This window comes from Gymnoscopelus microlampas, assembly GCF_963454915.1.
Source record: "Gymnoscopelus microlampas genome assembly, chromosome: 5".
Taxonomy (NCBI): domain Eukaryota; kingdom Metazoa; phylum Chordata; class Actinopteri; order Myctophiformes; family Myctophidae; genus Gymnoscopelus; species Gymnoscopelus microlampas.
Window position 1 is genome coordinate 56,439,566 of NC_139942.1, and position 25,441 is coordinate 56,465,006.

Genomic DNA, 25,441 nt, shown 5'->3' on the forward strand with positions numbered 1-25,441 from the left:
GTGCTCCAATTAATGTTCACCGTTAAATTTGATTTTCTGTAGCCACAAAAATCACTAGTTGGCCCAAGCCCAACATTACATTACATTACATTACATTACATTACATTACATTCATTTGGCACAGTGGTTCTCAAACCTTTTCATGTCAAGGACCCCCACATTATACACTTATTAGCCCGCGGACCCCCATTTAAAAAAATATGCCTCAGGGACCCCCATAAGAGAAGCTTTTATGGCTCTAGCGTTGATTCTCAACCATTTTAATTTCAAGGACCCCCAGTTTGACATGCATTAGGCTACAGACCCCCATTTAATGACATTTCTAACTCTGGGACCCCAATTCATATTGTAAAATCAATGTTAATTTAAGAGTGTACAAATGGAACCGTTAGGGTCCATTTGTACACTCTCAGAGTTACAGACTTATATGGGTCCATTTGGTTCCTAACTGTCCATCATTTAGCTGGGGACCCCCTGGAACTCTCTCAAGGACCCCTGGGGGTCCCCGGACCCCACTTTGAGGACCAATGATTTGGCAGAAACTTTTATCCAAAGCGATTTACAATAAGTGCATTCAACATACTGTAGGTAGGCAAGAAAACTACTAATCACCAGAAGTCTGAAGTGCATTCTCTTCTAAAACAAGCAACTAAGAGTATACCTAGCGCTAAGGTAAAAGTGCAATATATCAGCTATCTGCTTTCTTAAACAGATGAGACAAAATATAGGAAAATCACATGAGCAAGAGCTAAAACAAATAAGTGTATTGAATAAATGATAAACAACCAGGCCACACAAACAGGTATGAGACACGATGTTCCAAAGAATTATGAGGCCAGGCTGTAGATAGGGCCAGTTGCTATATTTGGACAACTCCGATTCCACTTAGTTTCATATTAAAAACCCACAACTCATCCATTCTGTCCAATAGCCCGTGGAGATCTAGGTGAGTTATGGTAGAAAATACTCGATATTCAATGCAGACATGGTCGGTTAATGGGAAGTTAAGTCTAAGTCAATATTTGACTTCCTTCTCCGCCGCTGAGATACTAAGTGCATCAGATGACTTTGCAAAGAGGCAGATATGAACTGGAAGTCCTGTTTCAGTATTTATAGTCAGAGGAACGTTATGAAAGATTACTTAGAATAACAGCAAACAGGATGATATTCAGGGCGATCACTGTGGCTGTGCTGTTAGCTCGGTTCTGTTTAGGCCACAGGTTCTCAAACCGGGGTCCACGGACCCCCAGGGGTGTCTCCCCAGTAGAGCTCTTCAAGGGCCCCCCGATTCCGAAAATGTCAGACTGAAGCTCCACGCAGCTTCAGGCTGATAATCAGGCTACTAGTCCCCAACATCCAGGTACATTTTTCATAAAAATGAATGTGAGATCAGTGACTAATTCATAACACCCTCTTCTTACTGTACTTACTACCTTTCTCATCTTCTGTAGTGTCTAATAATGTTTTGATTGCCTGATATTATGTGACAGCTACAGTAACAATGTTTGTGATCTTTGTCTACAGATTAAAATAGACCAAAATGTTGCATATTAGCTAAGAGTCACACACTGCAACATGTGTGCTTACAGTATGTACATGTAATTAGTTACTTTCCACCACTGACAACATGTGAACAATATTCACAGACCAAAAAATATTCACAATATGTGAAAAGTATTCAGGGATTTACTTCAAAGCTGATTGGTCCTACAGTTTGCAGGACTACACGCACGCACGCACGCACGCACGCACACACACACACACACACACACACACACACACACACACACACACACACACACACACACACACACACACACACACACACACACACACACACACACACACACACACACACACACACACACACACACACACACACACACACACACACACACACACCCTTCTAGACGGCCCCTCGCCTCCCCTAGCCCATTAAGACCTGGAACTCTGTGTCATTTTTAGATTTGAGCTAAAAAGCATTATTTTTACACTTTGGGCTATTCAAAAATAGCAGATATACAAGCTCATAGCGTGGCACCGAGTGCCGCGCTACGAGCTTGTAGATCTGCTATTTTTGAAAAATCGTGAAAATGTGTACAAATCTTTGAATATATATATATTTTTAAAGCGAACCGTTTTTAACTCAAATCTTTGCTTCTGGGGGGTCCCTGGAACAAAATATTTTGATGGGGGTCCGCGGCCAAATACATATCATTTTGGGGGTCCTTGACATTAAAAAGTTGTAGAATCGGCTTCAGGTCTCAATGGGCTAGGTAATGCGTCCTAAAAAACATTTCATGAACTGTTTTATGGCATCCATCTTTCTGTTTCTCTCTGGCTCACCATAGCTCTGTGCTGTGGCCCCTCTATGCCGTCCAGCAACGCATTAAACAACAAGAATAATCAACCCAGAATAAATATTAATTGCTTCTGACACCATCGGGGGGGAGATTACACACAGAAAAAGGTTTCTTCCACACAGAAACAACATGCACGTCTGCTGCAAGTGTGAGCTAACCACACTTTGTAGATTAACACATTCAAACCGCATCTCTATCATTTTTTGGATATCTTTGGGCTATTAAAAAATAGCAGATCTACAAGCTCATAGCGCGGCACAGAGTGCCACGCTATGAGCTTGCAGATCTGCTATTTTTTAATAAAACGGAAAAATCGTGGAAAATCGTGGGTCTTTGAATGTATACATTTTTAAAGCGACAAATGTTGCTATAATATCAGTGGTTCTCAAAAATGATATGTGTTTGGCCGTGGACCCCCCATCTCAAAATATTGTGTTCCAGGGACCCCCAAAAGTTGTAAAAGAGTTCAAAATGTTTGCTTTAAAATATATATATGTTCAAATATTTGCAAAAATGTTCATGATCTTTTTTTTTTTTTAAATGCAGAGCTACAAGTTCATAGCGCGGAATGAGCTTGTATATTGGCTATTTTTGAATAGCCAAAGACATTTTCAAAAGGCCAAAATGTACATAGGGCTGAAGTGGTTAATGTATGTTTTGTAATAATAATAATAATCAAAATCTACAAAGTAACTAGTAACTAAAGTTTTCAAATAATTGTAGTGGAGTAAAAGCACAATATTTGCCTCTGAGATGTAGTGGAGTAGAAGTAAAAGTACTGAAAATTGGAAATACTCCAGTAAAGTAAAAGTAGCTCAAAATTGTACTTAAGTACAGTACCTGAGTATATGTACTTATACTTTAAATGTAGTTTACAGTCACACAGACGCGTTCCCGGTCTTAAGGAGTTAAAGCCAAACAGCCTGACACAAACAGAGTGAGGCAATGCAGTGAGAGGCAACAAGCTCCAGCCTAAGCGTAATGCACAGTGAAGGCCGGAGCACTTAACTAAATAAACTCCATGGCAACCAGAGAAATGCTAAATGTTCTGAGGGATCCGTGTGTCCACAGTCACCACTTCCTGACTGGGGTCTCCCCTGAGCTGCTCTCAGTTAAGTAATTACCTCCCCTATGCAACACACTGTTTGGTTTGTAACTCAAATTAACCCTTTAAAGACCCAGTTTTTTTTACAACAGTTGAAAAATGTATGTTGCTTTATCAGTGGTGCTCAAACTTTTTAACGTCAAGGACCCCCAACATTATATGTATTTGCCCCCCCCCCCCCCCCCCCATCTCAAAAGTAGGGAAGCAAAGATTTGAGTTGAAAGTGTTTACTTTGAAAATAAATATATATTCAAAGATTTGCAAAAAAACATCACGATTTTTCAAAAATAGCAGATCTACAAGCTCATAGCGCGTCACGAAGTGGCGCTCTATGAGCTTGTAGATCTGCTATTTTTTAATGGCCAAAGTAAACTAAAACGGTTGAAGTGGTTAAACTATGGCCTTGGCCGTAGCGTGACGGTCCAGGCTGCAATGCCTGACAGCGTGGTTCGACTCCCGTTCCAGGCGACCTTTGCTGCGTGTCACACCCCCATCTCTCTCTCCCCATTTCCCTGTCAACCTGCTTTCCCTCTCTAAAATAAAGGCATAAAAAGCCCCCCCAAAAAAAACATCAAAAAGTGTTTAAAATCTTAAAATGACACAGATGCGTTCCCGGTCTTAAAGGGTTAAAGCTTGCCTGCAGTTTGAGGAAAACACTCAGTGAGTGTTTTTTCCAACTCAAAGCAGTTCATCAACGCTGGATGTACAGTTTAATGTTCAATTACCATTGTAATTGCATTCCTTTGAGCTATACGTTCTCAACTTGTGACACAACAGAGGCAACTATAAACGCTTTGTAAACAAGTTTAGTTCCCAATTTTTGAGTTTTTTTTTTTTTTTTTTTGCGTTATTTCCAATTTTCTGTACTTTTACTTCTACTACATCTCAGAGGCAAATATATACAATATATGAAAACTTGAGTTACTAGTTACTAGTAGATTTTGATTATTATTACAAAACATACATTAACCACTTCATATATATTTGGGCCATTTGAAAATAGCCGATCTACAAGCTCACAATGCGTTGCGGTGCGACGCATTGTGAGCTTGTAGATCTGCTATTTTCAAATGATATTTATATACATTTGAAAACTTCTGCATAATAAGTACTTTCTACTTTTGGTACTTTAAGTACAAGTAAAACATGGGACTACTTTTTCCACCACTGCTTACAATAGAAGATCAGTGCCACGAAAATAGTTTAAAGTGAAGTCTGTTGAGTCTTCTAGACGCTCAGTACAGTTCCTTCTCTAGTTTCAGGTGGTAAAGCTACAGGACTGGAGAGTGACCACGTGATTAACACATTAAGACCTGGAACGCATCTCATTTTAAGGTGTACTTGGGCTATTCAAAAATAGCAGATATGCAAGCTCATAGCGGTGGCACTCTGTGGCGCCGCTATGAGCTTGGATATCTGCTGTAGATCTGCTATTTTTGAAAAAAGTCTTGAAAATTCTTTCAAATCTTTGAATATATATGTATATATTTTTTAAAGCGAACATTTTTATCTCAAATCTTTGCTTCTGGGGGATTCTACAGATAAAAACGTATGTTGCTATAATATCAGTGGTTCTCAAACTTTTACATGTCAAGGACCACCATCTCAAAATATGTTGTTCCAGGGACCCCCCAGAAACAAAATTTGAGTTAAAAAATGTATATATTCAAAGATTTGCACACATTGTTAAGTATTTTGAGATGGGGGTCCACGGAAAAATACTAATAATTTTGGGGGTCCTTGACATGACAAAGTCTGAGAACCACTGACATGGTACGGTAGCGACATAAGTGCTTTTCAGAAAACTGTTAGTTTGAGCTTGTATATCTGCTATTTTTGAAAAAAACGTCTTCAAAATTCGTTCAAATCTTTGAATATATATATATATATATATATATTAATCAGTGGTCCTCAAACTTTTACATGTCAAGGACCACCCAAAATGATATGTTTTTTGGGCAGCGGACCCCCCCATCTCAAAATATGTTGTTCCAGGGACCCCCCAAAAGCAAAATTTGAGGAGTTAAAAAATGTATATATTCAAAGATTTGCACACATTGCTACGTTTTTTTCCCCCCCAACAAATAGCAGATCTAAGCGCATAGCGCGGCACTCGGTGCCGCGCTATGCGCTTGTAGATCTGCTATTTTTGCATTTTTATTTATTTTTTGCTTGTAGATCTGCTATTTTTGAATAGCCCAAAGAAATGTTGAAATGACACACAGATGCGTTCCCGGGCCTTAACGGGTTAACACAGGCCTACAGCACAGCAGACCACAGTTCAAACAAACAGATCCCCGGACGTTCTGGAGGCCAGGATGCCTGGGCGTAAATGATGCATGCTGCATGAGAGTTCAATGCTTTGATTGGCTTGTTGTGACACACCCTCATTACATTCTTTGTCCTGATTCGCCCAAGCAACCACCGTTTTATTTTTTCCACTTCCTGGAAGGAAGCGTGCAAAGAAAGTATAAAGAAAAGAAAGACAAATCCATGAAAGCATGCGAAAAGAAAAGAAAAGATAGCAACTAGAAATTCCTCCTGTTTTATGGCCTCTCTCTGTCTCTCTCTCTCTCTCTCTCTCTCTCCATTAATCCATTAAAACCGGGAACGCATCTGTGTCATTTTTAGATTCATGTGGCTATTCAAAAATAGATCTACAAGCTCGTAGCGTGGCACCGAGTGCCGCGCTACAAGCTTGTAGATCTGCTATTTTATTTGTCATCTTGAAAATGTGTGCAAATCTTTGAATGTGTATATATATTTTTTTTAAGCGAACATTTGAAACTAAAATCTTTGCTTCTGAGGGGGTCCCTGGAACAAAAATATTTTGAGATGGAGGTCCACGGCAAAATACAAATAATTTTGGGGGTCCTTGACATGACAAAGTCTAAGAACCACTGACATCGTACGTTTTTCAGAAAACAGTTTTTTGTTTGTTTATTTAGAAGACATTTGATTGTAGATGCTACGGAGATCGATGTTGGCCTGCATGGGAAGGGAAAGACAGCAGGTCCAATGCCTCTGTTGACCTTTTGGACTGAGAAAGAGAGAGAGAGAGAGAGAGAGAGAGAGAGAGAGAGAGAGAGAAATTCTAACAGTTTTCTGAAATACTTGTGTTGCTACGGCATAATATCAGTGGTTCTCAAACTTTTTCATGTCAAGGACCTCCCAAAATGTTATGTATTTGGCCGCGGACCCCCATCTCAAAATATTTTGTTTCCAGGGACCCCCATGAAGCAAAGATTTGAGTTACAAATGTTCGCTTAAAAAAAAAAAATATATATATATATATATATATTCAAAGATTTGCAAAAATGTTCACGTTTTTTTCAAAAATAGCAGATATACAAGATCATATCACGGCACTCGGTGCCGCGCTACAAGCTTGTAGATCTGCTATTTTTCAATAGCCAAAGAAATCTAGAGAGAGAGAGAGAGAGAGAGAGAGAGAGAGACAGAGAGAGAGAGAGAGAGAGCGAGAGAGCGAGCGAGGCATAGACGCCATCTGGATGAGATCTGTTATGGAGCGTGTGCAGCACATGTGCTGTGGTATAATTTACAGTGTTGTCATGGAGTGGTGGGGTTATAAGCAACTGTTTTGCCTAGCAACATTCATGGGAAGGTGGAAGGGGAAAATGCAGCGCTGGCTGGCAGGTAGCGGGAATATTTTAACCCATTGAGACCGGGAATGCATCTCGTGTGTCATTTAAAAAAATATATTTATTTGGGCTATTCAAAAATAGCAGATATACAAGCTTGGTGAGATATGCTATTTTTTTTAACAATCGTGAAAATGTGTGAAAATCTTTGAATATACATACGTTTTGAAACAGCATTTTAAACTCAAATCTTTGCTTTATTTTACACTTTGGCTATTCAAAAATAGCAGATCTACAAGCTCATAGCACGGCACCGAGTGCCGCGCTATGAGCTTGTAGATCTGCTATTTTTGAAAAATCGTGAAAATGTGTGCAAAATCTTTGAATATATATTTTTTTAAAGCTACAATTTTTACTCAAATCTTTGCTTCGGGGGTCCCTGGAACAACATATTTTGAGATGGGGGTCCGCGGCCAAACACTTACAATGTTTAGGGGTCCTTGACATGAAACAGTTTTTGAGCCACTGATATTATAGCAACACTCGTTTTTTTCAGAAAACTGTTAGGATTTAGAAGACATTTGTAGAATCCCCCCAGAGGCAAAGATTTCAGTTACAAAATGTTTGCTCACATTTTCACGATTTTTCAAAAATCGTGCAGATCTACAAGCCAAATACATCTAAAAAAATGACACAGATGCGTTCCCGGGCTTTAATGGGTTAATACTGTGAGACATCAACAGTTTATGTGTTCCATCCGTAGTTCCAGGCTTCGCCGAAAAACCTTAACGTGACAGTTTGACCGAATGAGATTCTCCGGGTTTATGATTTCAGATGATGTGCTGTAATATAACTGCTCAAATATGTACCGTAATATAACCACTCAAATGATATTGGGGGGGTGATAAAATGATAATGAAATTGACTTTATTTATTTTTACGGCGTAAAATATAAAGATGTGCTTAAATCAGAGGTCTTTAACGTTTTCAGGCCAAGGACCCCCTAGCTGAGACAGAGATGAAGCAAGGACCCCCTCTATATTTTATACAATGGTGTTTCAGATAAACTTTTGCTGCTATTTTTTCCCTCCACACCTACAACTCTTTGCCAAAAATAGCAGATCTACAAGCTCACAACGCCTCGCGCTGCGAGGCGTTGTGAGCTTGTAGATCTGCTATTTTTGGCTAAAGCTCTCCTCAGAAAAGGGATGCTAGGGTTCAAGTGGCTAATGTAAAAAATATCATATCACACAAAGATTTGGCGGATTCCCTGTCGTAACTTTGAGGACCCCCTAGGGGTCCCGGGCCCCCTGTTGAAGACCATAATCATAGATAATGGGATAATAATGGTGGTGGATACAATGCAGAAGCAGAACAACACATCTATAGTGCTTATATCTACAGTCAAGACCAATTCAAGTTGAGATAAGCTTGATGCAACGTTGATGATGGAGAGGGCCACTATATTTACACACTCACTCCAGAGGGACACATTGCATAATATACTGTCGGGCAGAAACCTAGCTCTTATCCCCGTATTTTTTTTTCGTAAATGAATGCCATACTTACGCCATACTATGTCACACAAAAGTAGCAACAAAAGCCGATCTACAAGCTCAAAACGCGTCGCGCTGCGATTTTTGAATTGAAATCCTGAAAAGCATATATTTTTTAAATGTCAAATGCATTTAGTTATACTTATGTTAAGTTTATGAACTTAAATACAAATACATTGGTAATACAAAAGACAACATAATTGTAATACCAGTCATTAAGCTACTAATATAGACTGAAGTAATTAAAGCCGGTCATGTTTGCATGTTTGGAATCATAACAGCTGAAATCAATAATATATCAGTATTCTGATATTAACCTGCGAGCCGCATAGACCCCTTAACAGACGACGTCACACTGATAAGAACCAGTATGCGTGCAACCAGTATGCGCGCAATGAAACCCATTCTGTCAGGTCTCGCTAGGACGCGCCTCACTAGCCAACACACAAGAGGGGGTTGGGGTGTGCTGAAACCAGCGTATCCCGAAACAACAGGTTGGAAATTGATTGCGTGAAACAATCACCTGTGTGTCCAGTCTAAATGTTAGTAAACAAATAATTGGTCTATGAAGTGAAGAGAAGGTGGGGGGGGGGCGCATGTGGCCCCCGGGCCGCCAGTTTCTCATGTAGCTAGATGCTCAATGTAATACCTTTACCACGACCTACTGTAGCACAACTAATGCTTTTCAAAAGTAAAAGTGCATTATTAAAGAGCTACTCCTACTTCCTCTTTGCCTTGCCTACTTGTTGTTAACTAGTTGTACAAACTCTTGTTTTATTGTTTTATTGGATCTTGTTTAATCGATACACTTATTTGTTTTAGCTCTTGTTCATTTGATTTTGCTATTTTGTCTCATCTGTTTATGAAAGTAGGTAGCTGATATATTGCACTTTTACCTTAGCGCTAGGTATACTCTTAGTTGCTTGTTTTAGAAGAGAATGCACTTCAGACTTCTGGTGATTAGTAGTTTGTTCCCTACCTATGTTGAATGCTTTGGATAAAAGTGTCTGATAAATGTAATGTAATGTTATGTACTCAGTTACTTGTTGTAACTAGTTACTTTCCACCACTGGAAGGATACAGTGCACTTCACAGTCAGTGTTTTTAAACTGTTACACATTGTCAGGGCCGTGAGCACATGTATGGTGTAATCATGTCTAACTACACATGGATCCTAACAGAGAGCCAGACAGTCTGAAGCTCTGCTGTAATCACCAGGCAGGTACCAGTAACCAGAGATGATCAAACTGTGAAGCACATTTGATGCCTGATAAAAGACAGGTAGAAATAGTTTTTTCCGGGAAGCCTTTTAATCCATTGAGACCGGGAACGCATCTGTTTAACCACTTTAAATCATTATCTTATACTACTAGGCTGTCAACAAAAAAAAAGCAGATATACAAGATCATACATGAACTTGTAGATCTGCAATTTATTAAAAAAATTGTGGAACATTTTTAGCAAATCTTTGAATATGTATTTTTTTAAAACAAACATTTTTTTTTTAAACTCTGTTACAGCTTCTGGGGGGTCCCTGGAACAAAATATGTTGAGATGGGGGGGGGGGGTCCACGGCCATTCAAAGATTTGCACAAAAAAAAAAATCACGATTTTTCAAAAATAGCAGATCTACAAGCTCGTAGCGCGGCACTCGGTGCCGCGCTACGAGCTTGTAGATCTGCTATTTTTGAATAGCCCAAAGGAATCTAAAACAATGACACAGATCTGCGTTCCCGGGCCTAAATGAGTTAAAAGCTGTCCAGAGATCCATCTCTTGATGTTGGGACTGGCCAAGGCTAATGGATTAGCTGATAAAAGGAAATGGACAAATTGCCAGATGACAACAAGCAGCAAACCAGTGTTCTTAGCCTTATAGCATCTGCAGCAGAGAGGCCGGCCGGTTGCCAGTTTGGTTTCTCTGCTTCCTGATTGCTCATGGAACCTAAAATACCAATAATAAGCTGCTGAACAAACGGTGCTGTTATCGCTATTTGACAGTGAATTGATTCTAACAGTGTTTTTTTTCTGGGCCTCGCTGGGGTGGCCCGGCCCCCCGCTCTGGTACTATAGCTACTAACAGCTGCTGCCGAGGTATATTTGAAGACCATGTTATGAGCAACGTTTCTATATATATTTTTCCGTCAGAAAACGAGCGCATCCGCATTCGATTAACTAGCAAGACAGTCTCGCTCGCCCGCTCACAGCACATTATGTGCTGTGATGTGCTGCATTATTATGCGATTATGCGATCGCAGAATTTACCGCATAATCAGCGAAATGGTGCATAATTATGCGGGGGTAACGTTTTTTCAAAAAGGCCGCATCGCATAATATGCGCATCGCAACTTTTCACATATTTCTCATTTTTCGCAACTTTTCGCATATTGCATATTTCGCACATTGCCGCATATTTCGCAACTTCCCGCAATTTCACCGCATAAAATAAAATAAAAAACCTGCATATTTCTTCGCAAAATCAAGTCTTTTAGCCCGCATAATCAAGAGTTTTAGCCCGCATAATCATGGATTTTTGCCTGCGTTTATCTGGAGGGTCTAACAGTAGCTAACACAGTATATATTACACATCTAGTAACTTGAAAACCTCCTTTTTCGGATGATTGTGAGATTATTCTCTGACTGGTTGTAGCTTAACATTCTATGACAGAAAGTTGCAACAAAGCTAAATGTTGGTATAGCTACAGTAAAGCTTAACCCTTGCATCACCAGGCCTTCCGCACGGTGGAAAGCATGGTTTTCGTTTATCTATTTATTTACAGCACCAGATCCAGTGTGATCCGGTCTAGAGCAGAGGTCTTCAACAGGGGGTCCGGGACCCCTAGGGGTTCCTCAAAGTTACTACAGGGGGTCCGCCAAATCTTTGTGTAATATGATATTTTTTACATTAACTACTTGAACCCTAGCATCCCTTTTCTGAGGAGAACTTTAGCCAAAAATAGCCGATCTACAAGCTCACAACGCCTCGCAGCGCGAGGCGTTGTGAGCTTGTAGATCTGCTATTTTTGGCTAAAGAGGTTTGATGTAGAGGGAAAAAAGAGCAGACCAAGTAAAGAGATGACACACAATTTTATCACACATGACACACAATTATATCTTCATCTCTCCTCAGCTAGGGGGTCCTTGGCCCGAAAACGTTGAAGACCCCTGCTCTAGAGCTAATTTTCCAGATCCAGTCATTTGCATAGATCAGCAAACCTGCAAGCCATTTGACATCAGTGGTGTAAAGTAACTAAGCACATTCACTCGAGTACTGGTACTTGAGTACAATTTTGAAGTATTCTTTACTTTACTGGAGTATTTCCAATGATCAGTACTTTTACTTCTACTCCACTACCAGTGGTGGAAAGTAACTATGGATGAGTACTTTTTTCCCCTCACTGTACATAAGAGTCAAGTAACAGCACTTCTACTTGAGTAGGATCCTCGTAGTACTTTAAGACGCCTATATTTCTACAGTAGGTCACCTTAACACTCGCGTGACGGCCGTCAGCCCGTCCCATACGCAGCCTGGGTTAAGGTCGATATGATATTCGTTTCCTGCTATTCCATTGGCCAGTCTCTCCCCCCTGGCTCCAGACGATCCGACACCTTGTCCCCCCACGCTGCGAGGCACAGCGGGGGATTCTATTGTCTTTTAAATACCTATTAACACATTGACCGCCAGAGGTTAATCTCATAATGTACTCACCAGTGCCAACGTTTTATTGTTGTTTTTTGTTTTTTTCACGTCGCCATAGACCTTGTTAAAATCCTTAAAATTGAGCCGTGCACTGTTTGTAAACATCGCAGACATCTGCCTGCTTCTACCACTGAAGAACGCATGTCAAACAGTGCCTCCATGTTGTAGTTAGAACGGTTTATGTTAAACAGTGATCGCCGAGGAGAAAAAACTACAAGGAGAAAATTGAGTTTCAGTTTCGTCATTAGAAAGAGGGCTGACGGCATCGGCAAAACCGGAATCCCGAATGATTCTGTTTCCGGTGGTGTTACAATGAAATGGTCTGTGTAGAAAATTGTAAGAAAAAAAAAATGTTTTCGAAAAAAAGGAAAAAGCACCACGGCCCGTAGGCTACGGGCCCGGCGGGTAGAGTGTTAACATACCAGCTCACATATATTGTCAGACTGCTTGCAGGCAGAACATTATAATATAGGCTAACTGGGAACGTGCATGTGTAACTAACATGTCATAGTAACTGTAGATCACGTATGTAAAAAAAAAAGCGTATAAAACTGCGCGATCTGTAGCTTACATTAAACTCTTGAGTTAATGTAAGCGTCTCCTCTCCTCCTCCCTATGTCAGCGCAACAAGTGAACACATCGCTATGTTCCACAGTGCAGCTGTTTAAAAAGGGTGTGTGTGTGTGTGTGTGTGTGTGTGTGTGTGTGTGTGTGTGTGTGTGCCTCGAATTCTCTACATCAATAAAATATGTGTGTTAGCACATGCAGAGACTGTAAAATATGCTCGTGCTAACGCACACATACACAAACACACGCATGAGCACACACTACCAAACACCCATACGCACAAATACACAAACACACGCATGAGCACACACTACCACACACCCATACGCACACACACACACACACACACACACACACATGAGCACACACTACCACACACCCATACACACACATTACCACACACACCCACACGGACAGGACAGGAATTCCGTCATGCATAGTTGGGATGTCCAGACTCTTACCTCACATGACTGGATGCAGTGAACATGCTGAGGGTCAGGATGCCACCGCAGCCTCCCCGTGCACACCATGCTCTGTAGAGAGAAGATACATGATAGTATATAACATAACATAACTATAACTCTATAGGATGCCAGGTCAACAATGACCTGGCATCTGTCTACATAACATGATATCTATGTTACATTTTAGCCTTTGCATAAGTCTGCAGGTCGTCAAGGCTAGGACACGACACGACACGACACGACACGACAAATCACTCAGCATTACAGCGTTTCTTCTTCCCTAATCTCTCAAGAACAGATTCTGCACTGCATTGGAATCTGTCCTGAAGGTTCGTCAGAACGTGTACACACTGTGTGGGAGTGGGTGTGCCTTCAGATCAGGAAGCAGGCCGCGCTTTACCCAATCAAATGTAGTGGCCGGGATTCACGTGTCCGTCGATCATTCCCTACTGGAAACTAAACGAAACTAATTTAACAATAGCGCCCGCGGAGCAGACAAAACCACGGAAAGATATTCACATTTGAACTTACTCTTTCATCATAGAAACAAGTGGGCTTATAACCAAAACCATCCATGTTCTCTGGGAGAAGTGGTGTTAGTGTTCCGTGTAGAAATATTGTTAGTGGGAATGAAAACGTAGTCGCACCACCGGAAGTGGAGCGCTGAAGGCAGACTTAAACCCCGGTTTCCTTGCGCACATGTGCTGCGTCGTCATTGTCCCAGAGTTAACTGACATAGTCACAAAAAGCAGAGGTCGCTGTTTTTCCTTTGCAGTTAGCTCTGGGTTCCCAGATTGCTTCTTCCCTAATTGATTATGCACCTTGGCGGAAATTTCAATAATGACTGCAAAGGGATTTGAGCAGTGGTGTAAAGTAACTAAGTGCATTTACTTAAGTATACTGTACTTTAAGTGCAGTTTTGGAGGTGTTTGTATTTTATACTAGTAAGTATGTCCAATTTTCAGTACTTTTGCTTCTACTCCACTACATCTCATGGGTGTTACACGACATTTGAGAATTTGAGAACTTGAGAACTTGAGTTACTTGAGTTACTTGCTACTTTGTAGAATTTGATTATTATTACAAAACAAGCATTAACTATATTTTGGCCATTTGAAAATAGCCGATGTACAAGCTCATAATTGCGACGCATTGTGAACACACACCCCCCCCCCCCCCCCCCCCCAATTAAATGGAGCCCTGGCCTTTTGTAATGCAATAACTTCTGCCTAAAAATAACAGAGGGATAATAAAGAAAACTGACCACCGTGTTTGGATGTAAAAAAAAAAGGAGAAAAATAAATTGGCTGCACTCGTTAATAAAACAAATGAAAGAATGATTGTTTGATGTTTTTCTTGTTCTTTTCGTAGCAGACAGACTTGAGGGTTTTCTGGATGGATTCCCTTTGAGGATCAAGAACCTTTTTTTTCCTTTTCTCTTTTTTAACTGAAATGAAGTTTTCTGGATCAACAGCATTCCTTCAGCAGTTCTAGAAGATTATACTCTGCTGCATTGGTTCTCAAAGTGGGGTCCGGGGACCCCCAGGGGTACATGAGGGGGTTCCAGGGGGTCCCTAGCTAAATGATGGACAGGGACCAAATGGACCCTTATGGGTCTGTAACTCTGAGAGTGTACAAATGGAACCAAATGGACCCTGACGGGTCCATTTGGTTCCATTTGTACACTCTTAGAGTTACATTAACATTGATTTTACATTATGAATTGGGGTCCCAGAGACATGCCATTAAATGGGGGTCCGTAGCCCTAATGCATGTCAAACTGGGGGTCCTTGAAATTAAAATGGTTGAAAATCACTGCTAGAGAGCCGTAAAAATCTTCTATTATGGGGGTCCTTGGCTTATCTTTTCAAATGGGGGTCCGCGGGCTAATAAGTGTCTATTTGGGGGTCCTTGGCACGAAAAAGTTTGAGAACCACTGCTCTACTGTACCAAGCAGCTTTGATACCAACTGATCACAATCTGTGGAACAAGACTGGAATCAAATCTACAAATCCACCACTGGATAGATCTGCTGACGCATTGTGAATGAAAAATTCACAATGCGACATTGCTCATAGCACGGCACTCCGCGCTATGAGCTTGTAGATCTGCTATTTTTTTTTTAATAGCCCAAAGAAATCTAAAAGAATGACACATAGATGCGTTCCCGGTCTTAATGGGTTAAAGGACGCCATGATTGACGGACAAAGTTCAAGAGAGAGAGAGAGAGATAGCTAGATAGCGGTGAGAGAGTGAGATAGCGGTGACTCCCCTCTGCCTCCGCACGAGGTTTTTGGGGAGAGATAACACAATACCTCCATACCAACGATAGCGCCAGAAGATATGGTGCAAGCCTAGCGCTCAGATATCCCGCCAACTATGTGATGACCTCGACGAGGAGGCCTGGAAACCTGGCTGACTGACTGACCACCCGGCAGGGAGACCATGATGATGATGATGATGATGATGATGATGATGATGATGATGATGATGATGATGGGGAAGTGTTTACGCCAGCGTTAACGTTAACCCTTTAAGACCGGGAACGCCTCCGTGTGTCATTGTATAAGATTTATTTGGCTATATATAAAAAATAGCAGATATACAAAGCTCATAGAGTGCCGCGCTATGAGCTTGTAGATCTGCATTTTTATTTTGTGAAAAATTGTGAAAATGTGTGTAAATCTTTAGTTTGAATCTATATACCTTTTTAAGGCGAAAGTTTTTAACTCAAATCTTTGCTTCTGGGGATTTTACAAATGTCTTCTAAATCCTAACAGTTCTTTTTTCTTTGCCATATTATCAATGGTTTTCAAACTTTTTTCATGTCAAGGACCCCCAAAATAATATGTATTTGAACCACGGACTCCCTCCCATCTAAAAAATATTTTGTTCCAGGGACCCCAGAAGCTAAAAATGTATATAAAATATTTTCACAATTTTTCACTCGGTGCCGCGCTATGAGCTTGTAGATCTGCTATTTTTGAGTAGTCAAAGAAATCTTAAAAACAACACACATGCGTTCCCTCCCCAGCCTTAAAGGGTTAAGAAAGAGGTTCCTAAGAGGTTCGCTATTGGGAAACTTAGTCTTTTAACCCCTTAAGACCGGGAAAGCATTTGTGTCATTTAAAAAAAAAATGTTAACCACTTTTAACCATTATTTTAAATGGTTATACTTTACGTCCGCCCCGTATGAGCTTGTAGATCTGTTATTTATGAAGAATCGTGAACATTTTTGCACGTTTTTGAATATATATATATATATATATATATATATATATATATATATATATATAGAGAGAGAGAGAGAGAGAGAGAGAGAGAGAGAGAGATTTTTAACTCCAATCTTTGCTTCTGGGGAGACCCTATTTTTGAAAAATCTTGAACATTTGTTTAGATAAATTAGATCTAAAAAGCATTATTTTACACTTTGGCTATTCAAAAATAGCAGATCTACAAGCTTGTAGATCTGCTATTTTTGAAAAATCTTGAAAATGTGTGCAAATCTTTAAATATATATATACAGTTTTAACTCAAATCTGTGCTTCTAAGAACAACATATTTTGAGATGGGGGTCTATGGCCAAATACATATATTTTTTGGGGATCCTCGACATGAAAAAGTTTGACCAACAAACATTTTTTTCAGAAAACTTTTAGGATTTAGAAGACATTTTATAGAATGGGCTTCAGGTCTTAATGGGTTAATGAAAAACAAACCGTGTGCTTTGACCCCGAACCAAGAGCCCACACTCCTAGGTTTTGGCCCCGGTACCACGGTAAGACGTGTGCGTGTGTGTGTGTGTGTGTGTGTGTGTGTGTGTGTGTGTGTGTGTGTGTGTGTGTGTGTGTGTGTGCGCGTGTGTGTGTGTGTGGTAAATGGATTGGTGAGAGAGGTATGAAGTCATAGAAAGCCTTTAGTGTTGATGCCAGTAAAGTGTGATTGTCAGAAAGGTTAAAACGTTGGGAGTGATTAAACAGACACAAAAGCTTTGACGCACACACACACACACACACACACACACACACACACACACACACACACACACACACACACACACACACACACACACACACACACACACACACACACACACACACACACACACACACACACACACAGAGAGAGAGAACGTTCCAGTCTGATCCCAGCTGAAGGTTTGAAGGGAGGTATTTATTTATCTATGCTCAGTGATGTTAGACTGAAGTGAACTGCTTTGGCTTTGGACGCATTAAGATAAAGACTGTCACATTATGTGTATTCAAAATCTACAGTGTCTCTCTCTCTCTCTATCTATCTATATATCTATATCGAGAGAGAGAGAGAGAGAGAGAGAGAGAGAGAGAGAGAGAGAGAGAGAGAGAGAGAGAGAGAGAGAGAGAGAGAGAGAGAGAGAGAGAGAGAGAGAGAGAGAGAGAGAGAGAGAGAGAAACTGTAAATTTTGCCTCACGTCATAATAGTTTACTTACGAACTACGTAAGTTAACTAATTACGAACATATTAGTGCTCTGACTCATGTCTCATTCTCTCTGTTTTCCTGTCGCTCAAGATTCAAGGTTGTACTTTATTGTTACATCTTGTGTACAGGCACATAAGAGTAAAACTTATTTTATTTTGGTCTCTCTCTCTCTCTCTCTCTCTCTCTCTCTATCTCTCTCTCTCTCTCCTGTAAGAAGACAAAGCCCATCAGGTGATTTGGTAAACAAACGGTTCACCTTTACTTGTTTATGAACTCTATGAATGAATGGATTGAACAGGAAGCCTGTCAATAGAAGTGATGCCGTCTAGAAGCAGAAGCTCGGTTTACACAGCTAGAGGTCCGCCGCCCGCCTGGTCCTCATGGCCCTGCAGTGCCAGATGTTTAGGTCCATTATTCATCATCATGATGGATCTTTCTGAGCAGGAAAAAAAACCTCAGCCTCGCTGTTTATCAACGGATCGGCTTTCACAACCAAACCGCCTGTAGCCTGCACCACGGCCAAAACAACCTTCTTTTGCAAGACCTGGCAGGGTCCCCGATACCTTTGCTCACGTTGCTCTTCATTTACACAGCAGTTTAATTTAATGAGTTAATAATCCATCTGTAACTCTTGGAGAGGACAACCTGAGAGCAGCACGGACGGTTGACTCATTAAACCCATTAAGGCCTGAAGCCGATTCTACATGTCTACTAAATTCTGAATAACGTATGTTTCTATATCAGTGGTTCTCAATCTTTTTCATGTAAAGGACCCCCACAATTATATGTATTTGGCCGCGGATAATATATATTCAAAGATTTGCATACATTTTCACGACTTTTCAAAAATAGCAGATCTACAAGCTCATAGCGCGGCACTCGGTGCCGTGCTATGAGCTTGTAGATCTGCTATTTTTGAATAGCCAAGGTGTAAAATAATGCTTTTTTTTTTTAGCTCAAATCTAAAAAACGAAATCTATTAAACCATCTATTAAATCTATGCCATGGGAGGTTCATACAAGGCCATCCATAGACGTGTACCTACAACCACTGTCTAGAAGGCCAGGCCCAGGCCACTACAACTACTAAACACTACTTAGTTGTTGAGGAAAGGCAGAGCATTACTCATCCAACTCCAGATGTTTCCAGCAGGGTCATGGAGATGAACTGTGACTTTAAACTCACCTCTAACTATAGTGTGTAAACCTCTGTATGAGACAACAGACCCTCAAAACCTGTGATGGAAGAAGTTAGGCTCGCGTGGCCAGACAATATCACACAACACACTGCGTGGATATTAGTCTGGTCCCTATCAACGATAGATTTTTTTCCAAGGGGCGGTTACAAAAAGATCCAAACGGACTCTATTGGTTAGACTTAAACCAATCAGAGCAGTGCTTCCTTGTACGAACCAATCAGAGCAGCGCTTCCTTGTTGATAAGCCCGCCCACATTTGAATACTGGGCCCTGGTTGGTCCCGCACAACCTCTGCGGGAGAGAAATACATTCTCTATGGAGGGGGGCCAGACCTAATCTGCCGAGGGCTAAAGTGCATGCAATTTTGCAAAGGCAGATTCGTCTGGAACCAGGCTAGGAAGAAGTACTCACACGTTTTACTTTAGTAAAAGTATCAATACTGCAATGTAGATATATACCATGTTACAAAGTAGAAGTAGAAGTATCGCCATTAAGATACTTGAAGTATCAAATGTAAAAGTACTCATTGTGCAGAATGGCGACGCATTGTGAGCTTGTAGATCTGCTATTTTCAAATCCTCTCCTGCAAACTTTGGAAGCCAATGTTAGCCATGTAGGATGGAATATGAAAAATCGGACCGATCTGTGTTTATCACATGACTATAGATTGCGTGATATAGAGCACCGAAGTCTGACGTAATTTATACATCCTAGGTTTGTCTACCTGGTTCGCGGTTTTCCACCCCCATTCTGAATCCCATAGACGTGTTTAATATCGCGTCAAATAAGAACTGTGTTCCAAAAATAAACAAATGACCCCGGCGGTTTGACTCTTATGGATATGAAGCATCAACTGACGGTGAGAAAACGATAATGTTACTTCCGCCAAATTAGTTACATTTTCGGCACAAACAGACTGTATCAAATATAAGTGACTGACTATCATAAACGATACAGAACCTCCTCCATGACAATATCGCAGAGACAGTTTGTTTATTTTTGGACCACAATTCTTATATGAGACGATTCTATGATGACCCAATGTTATTCTCCATAGAGAAATTACTTTACGGACCAGGGGATGAACGAGTGACGTCAGGACTTCTGTTCTCTATTTGGACAGAATCTAGGCTATATGAGTAATAAAAAATAAAAAAGTTTTACAAAAGTCAGCCTTAGTTGTTGAGGAAAGGCAGAATTGTGGTCAGCCTCCTGGTGGCGCTCTAAAAGGCAGATGTGAAAAATGCAGGGCAAAGGTTTCCTTAGCCTCTAGGGAGTGTGCGCACAAAGTTTCACGCAGATCGGAGCAGGTATAGGTAAAAATGCAAATCGGCCTGTTATAGCGCCACCATGAGGCTGATTTGAAAATGTTGAAGTGGCATTTCTTCCTCTGCCTAGTGGGAATGTGTGTGCAAAATTTTACGGAAATTGCACGTTCATGATTTGAGACATTTTCGTCAAAACAAACCAATCCTGCAAACTTTGGAAGCCAATCTTAGGCAATCAGGATGGTGATCAATCAGTTTTGATCACATGACTATAGAGATACTGTGTACCGATTTGTGTGATATTTGGACAAAATCTGTAGGAGTAATTTGAGTGTTTCGCACAAATTAGCCTCCTGGTGGCGCAATAACAGGCCAATCTGAAAAAAAATCATGGCATAGGTTCTGAATTGGCAGGGAGTGTGTGTGTGCATAGTTCCGCAGTGACCGGGCCAACGGTGCCGGAGATTAGCTGCTCACGGACAGACGGACACACAGACACACACACACACACACACACACACACACACACACATACACACACACACACACACACACACACACGGACGGACGGACACACGGATGGACGGACAGGATGCAAAACATAGTCTCGGACATGCCTTTCTGCCTGGCGGAGACGCATAGTAATTTGTGGACCTTCGGGTGAGTTTTACCTGAACCCTGGTGGGCAGCATCCAGTGCTTGACGGAGTCGGGTGACGTCCCATTGGGCAGGACCACCGGGTCACGCAGGTCCATGTCTAACGCCACCATGCATGTCGGGTAGCAAACAGCACCTGCAAGAAGAGAAAAGAGGTGTGGGGGGGGGGGGGGGATTCAGAGTAAAAAATAACACACTTTATACCTCGCCCGCATGCAGCTCTCATTTGCATCTGTTGAATTTATTCATGTGCAAACAGAGAGGGAAAAAAAACAGGATTTCAGACCACTCCGTCATCTGTGGTTTGGACACTTGGCAGTTAGCGCCATAAAGAGTTTTAGCACCTGCTACTGTTACTCCTTTACTCTGTAGCGTCTGGATGGAAACGTGCAGTAGGTCTACAACCAGTGTTGATTTCATCCACTAAAACTATGACGAAAAATGTTGGTCGACAACATTTTTTCACTGACGAAAACTAAATAACAACTATATAAAAACTAAGCTACGGTGACTAAAACTATGACTAAATATAAAAAAATAAAATAAAAGAACCTAGACTAAAATGTTAGTCTAGTTCTAGTGGAGAAGAACTAAAAGACAAGTCATTTTATGTTTGGTTGCACTCAGGTGTTGCGCTCTGAAAATAGCAGATCTACAAGCTCACAATGCGTCACGCTGCGACGCATTGTGAGCTATTTTCAGCATGCAAGTGTATATCAGCCATTGCGACGCCATCAAGGCACCGCCAACATACATTGTTGTCGACTATAATCTTATGATATTTAGTCGACTAAATGATGACTAATACTAAATGGAATTTGATTCAAAAGACTGTGACGAAAACTAAGATTGCTGTCAAAATCAACACTACCCACTGAGCATTTTTCGGGCTATTAGACGTCTAAAATACGTCAAAGGGCTAGGCTAAAACCGGGATATAATTGGTCTAACAGTGAAATTTTTTTGATTAGCTAATACAGTATAAGCAAATACATTGATTAGCTAATATAGACGTCTAAATATGTTAGACCAATTATAACCCTGTTTTAGACGGAGGTCTAATAGCCGACTATGGCTCAGTGGGTACTCTTTAGCATAATCTGTGGGCTCCATCATCTCTGCTCACAAGCTCTCCTATCGCTGTTTTGCTGATGACACTCGACTGTTTCATCTCACTGTCACTCAAGCTGCTAAGTAAGCCTCCAGGTGAGACAGACAGGTGTGATGGTGAGACAGACAGGTGTGATGGTGAGACAGGCGGTGTGATGGTGAGACATACAGGTGTGATGGTGGGACAGACAGGTGTGATGGTGAGACAGGCGGTGTGATGGTGAGACAGACAGGTGTGATGGTGGGACAGACAGGTGTGATGGTGAGACAGACAGGTGTGATGGTGGGACAGACAGATGTGATGGTGGGACAGACAGGTGTGATGGTGGGACAGACAGGTGTGATGGTGAGACAGACAGGTGTGATGGTGGGACAGACAGATGTGATGGTGGGACAGACAGGTGTGATGGTGGGACAGACAGGTGTGATGGTGAGACAGACAGGTGTGATGGTGGGACAGACAGATGTGATGGTGGGACAGACAGGTGTGATGGTGAGACAGACGGTGTGATGGTGAGACATACAGGTGCGATGGAGGGACAAACTTACCGACGGTCATCTCCTCACAGCTGTACTCCACAGAGTTGAGGTCTTCGGGGGGAGAGCACGCCCCCTGGAGGCGGGAACACATGGCAAAGTCTTTGGTCCACAGGCCGTCCTTAGTGCAGCGGATGGTGCTCTGTTAGGAGACAAACACACCTTTTATTAAGAGACGTTTGTTAGGAGACAAAACACACCTTTTATTTAGACACAATGTGTTCCTTCCCGATAAAGATTCCGAGAACCCAGAACCCACAGAATTTAGTTTTTTTTTCGTTTTCGCCAGTGAAAAAAGGTAGTCGACGAAATGTTTTCGTCATAGTTTTAGTCGACGAAATCAACACTGCATGACAGGTGTGTCCTTACGTTGTTAGCTGCTAAACATAATAGAGAGGACACCAGATATCCCCTCCCATCCACTTGCACTGAGTTGCTCACCCAGCGCATGGGTCGAAATCACCCCTTCTTGTGGGTTGTGAAGTGTGATGGGCGCGGCCTATTTGGGGTGTGGTATATTTAAAGCCACCGATTTACAGGTTTAATGCACTATTCTAATTGCCAACAACGCCATATTGTAAAGATAGTTTGATGTTCCAGAGATGTGAATGGATGGTGAAGAATGGATGAGACATCACTCCAGCAGTGAGGTTACTTGCTTCCAGTTTATTTCATCATACAGAGTTCCACAGCCATCTCCACAGCCTGACGGCTTGGAGTGACACACACACCCACACAGTCACAAAACACCCCATCTTATAGCATGTGGCCACATACGAAAAAGAGGAAGTACATTTGAAATGTTAATGTCTGTATCTGGAGAGGTGATTGCATCTTTGATCCACTTGCTAATCAACAATTCGGGTGTGCCAGGATGGAGACCTTGTGACTCCATGTTAAACAAAAGGCAATGCTAATTTATCCTACCCCCACACAGCCAGGCTGGAGCCCACAAATGGTCTGAATCCACTCTTCTGTCTGCAGCTTACTTGTGAAGTGAAGTCATCTTACATTTATGTATGTTATATGGAAATATATTACAGACCCCCCACGGGAGACTCCAAACGTCTTCCGCAAAAACGTATATTTCCAAAAGAAAAACAAAGAACCGCCCCCCATGACAACTGACTGGAACACAACCAGGACAAAAATAAAACATTCAGGAACACTAAATAGCAAACAGCATCCAATACAGAATAATGCACATACAAGAACCAAGATTACATAGTACAGTGACAAGGTGATTTACAAATAGACAGAAAACTCATTTCCTAATTCCAATTAGCGTGCAGGATCCCTCTGTTAGTCCTTTAAACTCCAGTATGAAACATTACACAGCTAACCAGCAATGGAAGCCGACAGCATACAGTTGAATTATCACTCACCAACCGATAACACCACCCTCCAAGTCAATGCCCCCCCCGCCGAGCCACCAAATAATACTCAAAGATAGCCTAATACTTATCCCTAAGCTTACACTGTACCTTCAAGGACAAATGACAGCTACGAACGGAAGCGCCCACAGTGAAAAGACAAGGCAGTGTACCCCCAATGAAATAACAAAAACACAAAGTAAGCTCACATAAAATACCAGAGACCAGAAAGTAAAAAAATATCCTCACAACACTTACGCCATGGCAGCCCTCGCTCCACAGTTTAAACCCCCAACATCACAAAAATATAACCCCAGGTCCCGTATGCACAATGTCCCGCTCGATAATGTTTCTCTGTAGTTTCCCTCAACGTCATTTTCTCGCCCCGGCCGCTTTCCCAGTACAGTGTCCAGATTGTCCAACAGATAGCTGCATTTTACAACAGCACGCTCTACTTGCGATCGTAGAAAATGTAAACACACTCCCCACGAAGAACCCCTCATCGCCGGTTCTACGTTCTGCTGGCACCCGCTGTCTCCCGTCCATCCTCACAACATTACCCGCCACGAGAGAACCCCGTCGATCCACAGGTTCCCCGCACTGCCGTCAGCACCGCAGCGCGCTCCTTTAGCGACCGTAGAAGATAAGTTGTGCAGCCAGATGAGTCGTTACAGCCTCCTAGATCTGGTCATGATGAGGGCCTCTCCCCGTAGATCCTCGAAAAGTTGTCGTCATGTCGTGCCGATGTCCTTGCAGTGGTCCCCCCACGTCGCCGGAAGATAGCTTGATCCATCACTCCACCGCAAGGCCAAAAGTTCCCCCACCGCGCATGTCCTTTCGCCGCCTGGCTCAGCATTTTCCGGAGATCGGCGTCCCGCTCCCCAAACAGCCAAACCAACGCGACTGCCGACTTAGACGCCATATGTGGTATATTTAAAGCCACCGATTTACAGGTTTAATGCACTATTCTAATTGCCAATAACGCCATATTGTAAAGATAGTTTGATGTTCCAGAGATGTGAATGGATGGTGAAGAATGGATGAGACATCACTCCAGCAGTGAGGTTACTTGCTTCCAGTTTATTTCATCATACAGAGTTCCACAGCCATCTCCACAGCCTGACGGCTTGGAGTGACACACACACCCACACAGTCACAAAACACCCCATCTTATAGCATGTGGCCACATACGAAAAAGAGGAAGTACATTTGAAATGTTAATGTCTGTATCTGGAGAGGTGATTGCATCAGTCTTTGATCCACTTGCTAATCAACAATTCGGGTGTGCCAGGATGGAGACCTTGTGACTCCATGTTAAACAAAAGGCAATGCTAATTTATCCTACCCCCACACAGCCAGGCTGGAGCCCACAAATGGTCTGAATCCACTCTTCTGTCTGCAGCTTACTTGTGAAGTGAAGTCATCTTACATTTATGTATGTTATATGGAAATATATTACAGGGGCAACGCGTTTTGCGTCACCTCT

At 41.8% G+C, this 25,441-nt stretch overlaps 1 protein-coding gene across 1 annotated transcript in view; it reads right to left on the minus strand.

The window, feature by feature from the left end:
* pappa2 (pappalysin 2) overlaps positions 1-25,441 on the minus strand; it is a gene marked incomplete at both ends in the record, with an annotated part of 195,099 nt that overhangs the window by 19,587 nt on the left and 150,071 nt on the right. The window contains 3 exons of the mRNA XM_084057019.1: positions 13,352-13,423; positions 20,950-21,071; positions 22,595-22,724. Of these exons, the coding sequence (XP_083913145.1) occupies positions 13,352-13,423; positions 20,950-21,071; positions 22,595-22,724 (324 nt within the window). The remainder of the gene's footprint in view (positions 1-13,351; positions 13,424-20,949; positions 21,072-22,594; positions 22,725-25,441) is intronic.